This window comes from Nesoenas mayeri (assembly GCF_963082525.1).
Source record: "Nesoenas mayeri genome assembly, chromosome: 24".
Classification (NCBI taxonomy): Eukaryota; Metazoa; Chordata; class Aves; order Columbiformes; family Columbidae; genus Nesoenas; species Nesoenas mayeri.
Window position 1 is genome coordinate 3,840,686 of NC_137546.1, and position 6,833 is coordinate 3,847,518.

The 6,833-nt window shown below is 47.1% G+C and overlaps 1 protein-coding gene across 1 annotated transcript; it reads right to left on the bottom strand.

Moving 5' to 3' along the window:
* Positions 1 to 3,410: 3,410 nt before the first annotated feature.
* Positions 3,411 to 5,221, bottom strand: MASP2 (MBL associated serine protease 2; the record flags this gene model as incomplete). Its single annotated transcript, XM_080358769.1, has 4 exons — positions 3,411 to 3,415; positions 4,019 to 4,150; positions 4,348 to 4,525; positions 5,063 to 5,221. 4 exons carry the CDS (start codon positions 5,219 to 5,221, stop codon positions 3,411 to 3,413), a joined length of 474 nt encoding a protein of 157 aa, XP_080214895.1.
* Positions 5,222 to 6,833: the final 1,612 nt, after the last annotated feature.

Consider the following 6,833-nt stretch of genomic DNA (forward strand, 5'->3'; position numbering starts at 1 on the left):
CTTTTATTTGACACAAAACAGCGACTGAGCAGCTCCGTGTGCTCTACCCTGAATTCACTGTCCGAGGTTTTCAAACACAGCTGACAAATACACAGAGTACAAAAAGCTAATAAATACCTAGAAATGCCTCTTCTGTTAAAACTGAGCCCTCTCCTGATTTTTAAATCCTCTTTGAAATACCTCTCTTGGCCCAAAGCAGCATGGAAAGCTTGACTGACTCACCTGGAGGGTCTGGCTGCTCCAAACCCAGCCCAGGAGCTCAGTGCTGAGCACCAGCACAAATCTGCTGAGCTACAATGGGAATTACAGCTTTTCCTTTCATGCTGCACTTGTGGAGGATTATCAGCAAGTGGGTTTTTTCCTTAATTGTTATTACTTCATTCTTCCCAACTAAATGCGCATTTCTGTAATTCCACTGATTGTGCCTCAAATTACAGAAGCATTCGCTGGCTGTGTAAGAATAAAGCATGTTTTCCAGCACACTCGTCCCAGCTGTTGCAGGTGCCGTTTAAAATACTGCCAGTGACACAGTGTTCACTTTATGGTCCCACTGTACCGCTCCCTTCCACCTCCTGCAACCCCAGGGTAGGAAACACCCCAAAACCTACTTGATACGCAGCTTCAGCGAGACGCTGCTCACAGCCATGTAAGCGCAAAGAAATCTACTTCTCTTAACAACTGAAGTTTCCTCATGCTAATCTCTGTCCCTGCTCTGCAGCCCCTGCAGGAGCAGTCTAGAGGCAATTACAGAAGAGATAGGAATGAAAACATGAAATCCTTGGGTGTGAAAAAAGCCTCAGTGTGAAGTCTAACCCTCACCATCCAAGCCGCAATATAATGAGGACTATCTTTGCACCCCTGACTCCCTACTGAAATCATTAGGAAGTCAGAATCTCAAATCTTCTGCTCGTTCTGCATCAGAATATTTTCCTATGACCTCCAAACCCATCTTTTCCCAGGCACGGGATCTGCTGGGTAAGGCAGGGATACTCACGTTAGTAACATTAAATTATCTCTTACAAGAACCTCAGAGCTAGAAGGGGGCAACACCTTGTCTTCTATTTACCATAATGATCACGTCATTTTCCTTCCTTAAAGTATGTTTAAAGGAGTATTAGTAAAGCTCAGCATAAAAATACGTAAGAGGGAAATGGTGGAGGAAAGACCACACAGAGATACACACGCAGAGACAGAAAATCACTGCACGTAACCAAACACTGCAGCTCCTGAGGGCTGTTTACTTTCTCTAGTAGTACAATGGCAAATGGACACACGACGAAATTGAAGGCTGAAAACCACAAACCTGATACAAAACCAGCACTAAGAAACAGCATATAATTAATCTGTGCAACGTGCTGTCCTATGAAATTTAAACCAAGCTTTTATACGCTAGTGCTGTAAGTCCAGCTGAAGCTAAGTAGCATACAGACAACACTGGATGTATTGCATGCGATTACGCTTCTGTACGGCAGTAAACTTTTAAAAATCACTTACTGAACTGTGTCTTCCACTGAAGCGTGAGATGCTGGGCAGTACCAAAGGTGGGAGATTGGGCTCCCTGGATCCTTAGCCCAGATGCACTCAAGCAATGCCTCTTCCAGAACTGCTTGGAGCTGCCCAGGTGCTGGTTGCGAGGATCTCCTTACTCTGTGTTCACACAGCAAAAACCAGCACCACGCCTCCGCACAGAGCTGGGATCCCCGCACGCCATCCTAGTACAAATAAGAACAATGCCCCATTAATTCAGAAAACCGGCCTTCACCTTGTTTTGAAGGACTAAAAAAAGGAGACAGATTAAGAGACTAATAGTTCTTCACGCTCCATTACATTGGTCTCCTTTAGACCCCGTTTCCTAACTTACAGTTTGGGAAAGTGCGAGTCATGACTGATTAACTCCCTTGATTTGTGCTCATGTGAGTGGCCAGAACTAGCTGACCCAACAGAAGATACTCTGCTGGTCCAAGGGAATTCGCAGCATGAAGATGAAAAGGCTTAGACTGGACCTTATGCTTCTCCTAATATCTCCGGGATGTGGCCACTGAGAGTTCTCTTTGTCAGGGCAGTATTTTTTTCCATAACTCTGCAAGCAAGAAAGTCATAAACTAGACAGCACAAAAAAGATCAAATAATTTTTTCACATCTGCCAGCAGAAATGCCGTCCCTTCACTTCTCAGTCCGAGCTTTAGAGCTGTCCAGAGAGTGCTCAATTATGCTTAGGCCAGGGGCTTGAACTCTGAAAAATGAGCCCCTCAAAACTTGCAAGTCCATTGTGACTGGTTCATTAGGTCCTCAATGAAAGGTGGGTCATAAATTTTATCACCAGGCCATGACAAAATTTCAAGGTGCTTTGATCACAATTCACTGCAATCATGGAAAGAGCTTCCAAACGAGATTAAATCCAGCAGAACTTTGCCCAGCCACTCTGTCCCCAAACCATTCTCTGCAGCATCTACCTCTGTGACACTTACCGAACATCTTGCCAGCAAGTCCGGGCAGCGATGTCACCTCTTGTTTTGCAGATGGGTGTTCAAAGCTGGTATCAAGTGACTCGCCCAAGGTAACACAGAAGTCTGCAAATGCAGTGACCTGCAATGACTCAAGTGTCCCACCTAAAAGACTCTCTGTCCTTCCCATGCCCACTTGGAAAAGGGTTCCTTTCATTTTCACTCCCAGCACTAAAGAGCAGAGATGGGGCTGGAGAAACCGAGACTCATAAATTACAATTAGAAGATACCTTGTTAAATTGCAGAAATAAGGAAATGTTCATTAACTAATGCTCCTTTATCCCTCGAGCTTTTTAAACAAGGCCTTGTTTTATCTTCAGCAGTTCACCTAGAGCTGCTCAGCTCTGACTCATTAACCTCTTGCAATAATCAAGTTGCTCACCAGAACACACTCCAGCCATAAGGCTGCGTTCCCAATGAGAAATATTCACATTTTCCAGAGTGAATGGGATCTGAATAGAAATAGTTACAATCTACAAGTCTGAGTGCAGACAAGAGCACATCTAAAAGGAACTTTAGGGAACAAATGTGTGGTTCTGGTCTCGTTGAAGTTTAAGAACGACATAAGATCAAGCAACAAGAGCTGGACAAGAAATTCAAGAGTCTTCAGGCAGCTTCTCTCTTCCCAGCTCCTGCCTTATCTACCTTTTTTCCCTAATGACACATGGGAAATAGAAGAAAAAGAATGTCCCAGAGGCTGCCACCAGCTTTCAACAAGGAACAGCCTCTTTATTGTGTGCAAGGGGAAGGTCTGAAAGGGAACGAACCAAGACACCCAAGTCTCTGAGCACGAGAAGGCTGCAGGCCTGGGTGGAACGCAACAGGCAGCTCGGGACGGAGCGCAAACCAGCTCTTCCCAGCACAACTGTCTCCATCTCTGCCTAAGCGAGGAGAAGCTTAATTATCTCATGCTGGAAAATAAAGGAGAAAAAAGAGCCTGTTAATATCAGCCTGCTCAGACAGAAGCCCAAAATCAAAGGGGCAGCTTTTGCCCTCCTCTCGTGAAGGCAATCCACAGAGACCTTTGCTCTGCAGCCCAGTAACTGGAGCAGCTTCAGCGCTTGCAGCTAAAGGCCTCTGAAGTGTGAACAGGATCCAGCACATCAGCTGCACCGCAGGAATTCCCAATGTGCACATCTCCACCCCTCAGGGCTAGCCCAGCCCTTCAATAGTGCTGACAAGCTCCCTCTGTCCCTCTGCTCGCATTATGTTCAAGGAGGCGGCATAGGTGTGCACACATGAACGGACAATGCAAAGCCCCTAGTCCGCTAATTCACAGCTATTCATTTTGCACCTTCACATTAAGCCTGAGCGCACGCTTTATAGCATAAGAAAATCCATACACTTGTGCTAAAAGCTGTCACTTCAGGAGGGGGAGGATGAATGAATAGGTCTGTTCCAATAAACTGGAGATATGAGGAGTTTGAATCTTGAATCAGACCCAGGCAGCCATGGCCAGAGAGAGTTTGTAATAGGGAAGCAGGGCAGTGTCTCCTGATCTAGCAAGAGCTCACCTGTGCACGTCCTCTTGTTTTCATGCAGTGTGTAGCCAACCCGACAGCTGCAATAGTAGCCCCCCACGTAGTTGTGACAGTGATGATTGCAGAGGGGTTCACCATCAAACCGCTGTTTGCACTCATCGATATCTAACGGGTGAAGCACAGAATTAGGAAACCAACACCCTCTGATGACACTTTTTTCTTGATCTGAGCCACAGCTTGTTTGCTGTGCCCTTCTGTATCTGCCTCTGTACGATGGGACTCATCGCCCAGTAGAGCACAGGGAAGCACTGTCCCCACCACAGCTGTGTCTCCTTCACCTACAAGAGGGGCTGGCCTCTCACCTTCAGCAGCATAAAAGGCCTCAAAGCCTGTGAATGGTTTCTCATTGGAGTAGTCAGACCGAAACACCACCATGAGATTGTTGTCGACGGAGATGTAGGTCTTGTTGCCCGGAGCCTCCTCAGTGTCTGTACTATCCTTCCCACACAGCGTAGCCAAGGTCCTCCCACCAGAGCTCAGCTGCAGAATGGACAGACACATCTACCAGATGAGCACAGAGCTTTGCTCTTCCCAACCTGCTGCCACAGCCTGGCAAATGTGTTGAATGGTGTAAGAAAGCAAGCTTGGATGCTCTCAAAACACTCTTTGAGAGGTCAATCTAGATCCAGGGACAGATAAGAGATGATTTCCCCCTATTCTCTGTGATTGACGCCCATAATTTTGTCTCACTTTTTCCTTTCAGAGGCCCACAGAAAGCTGTGATGCCAGCCTGGGTTATCAGCACTATGCTTTGTTTATAATGCTCTTGTTAACTTTGCACTCTCAGACAGTAAGACCTTGGCAAAGCCAGACACAACTGGGGTAAAAAAGGTTTCATACACCAACAGATTCAAATGCATAGTAAAAAGTGTCTCTAAATTAGCGACTCGCTTGCTCTATGATGCACTTATTACAGTTCCAGCTCTATAAAGTGCTTACAACAGCTATGTTGGTCCTGCACATGTCCAGGATCACATATACACAGTTTTTAACAACTCAGCCCTGCCCTACACATACCTTCACATAATCGTATTCACACAGGTAGGACAGCTCCAGGTTGAAATGGGTGAAGTAGATGCGGACAGAATATCCCTCAGGGACAGTAATATTCCAGATCCTCTCCTTGTTATTTGGGTAGACATTTGGGAAGCTGGGGGATGTGATCCTTCCATACATTTTCTGCAGCACGAGGCTGCTGCTTAGCCCACTGTAGAGCGTAGCAAGCAAGACAAACAGCCTGTGTCAAAGGAACACAGATTATTGCAGAGAGAGCGAGCATCAGCTCAGATCATTCCCCAAAAGCCATACATCCAAGTTGCCAATCCTGGTATCAAACCAGAGGTATCTCAGCGCTAGATGAAATCATCATGCCCAATGCCTTTCTCACTTGGCAATGGAAGAAATCTGGAGGTACCAGTGGAAATGCGCTGTAGTAACAGCTAAACAAGATGAGAGTCACGCTCTGCACAAAGCTAAGCGGCCAGAGGAGCTGGGGAAGTCCCCGCGACCGCACTCACCTCATCACGCTGCTCTGCTGCCTGAGCCTGCTCTGAGCCCCGGGGAAGGAGCCTCTTCTGGTGTGTTTGCATTTGGGGGTGGATGTATTTATTGTGTGTGCTCTGCTGTGTTTGTCTGGATGTTGAACTCTGACGTTTATCTCCCTTCCACCCCCTTCAGCCTGCTGAGTTCTGGGAACAGTAATCACTAAAAACCAGGCTTGTGTTCAGCACACGAGGCCTCCATCCGCGTGGGGAGAGGCAGGCAGGGATGGCGTGGATGGATCAGGAACGCTGCAGGCTCTTGGAGGGAGCGGCCGTAGCGCAGCTCTGCGGGCAGGCAGGCGGTGGGAGGATGTACAGAGCGGCTCCAGCAGCGTCTGCATGGGGGAGTGCGCGGAGCTGGGCAACGCGCCTTCCCTCTAACCAACTCATCTGCAACGACTATTAGTGCAAACAGCACGTTGCTGGAAGTGCAGTTTCTTCCATTGTCAGAGCGGGAAGGTGTTGAAAACAAAATAATGGGGCTGTGAGAAACTTGTCAGCCCTAAGAGCAGAACTGACTCTCCGTGCCTCTGCCACTCAACTGAGCAGGAAGCCCAGCGTGTGCCACAGGAAATCCAATACACCCACTGAACATGTAGTTTTTCAGTCTCCAGGATTACAATTTATTAAGTCCTGAAGCTGCTGGTTGCCACCTAGCACTGAAATGAGAAAGCTGACTTAATAAACTGTAATCCTGGAAACTGAGAAACTGCATGTTTGGTGCCCATATTGGTTTTCCTCTGGCAAGGTCTGTGCAGAGACGAGACTGCTGTGTCCTCAGGCCAGCATCACTAACATCCAAAGGTCTGATCTCCACTTTCCCTGCAAAACCAGACAGCAGCAGAAACCAAGATTAAAAGATGGGAAGGCTGGAAACCTGTGCAGCCAGGGCCTTCATCAAAGTCGTGTGAGATCCACACTAAGTCCCGGGGTAGCTCTTCAGTTCGAATTTCCATCTGACTCCAAGTTTCAAAACTAGGAAAATGTTACCTGAGGTAAATTCTGCCAAAACTGTGTTCCTACCAAAAGAGCTTCAGCTGTGACAAACTCAGATCCTGTTAAAAAATACAGCCTCACATCCACTTAATCACAAAAGTCCCAGACAGCTCTGTTCTCAAATGGACCATGCAAAACCACACACTGCTTCAGAAAACAGTCTTGTGCTGGGGGAAAAAAACATCTCTGGGCCTTTGAAAGGCAGCTCCTGCGTTCTGACAGCAGTTCCGTGAAAAGCACTGCAATGACTG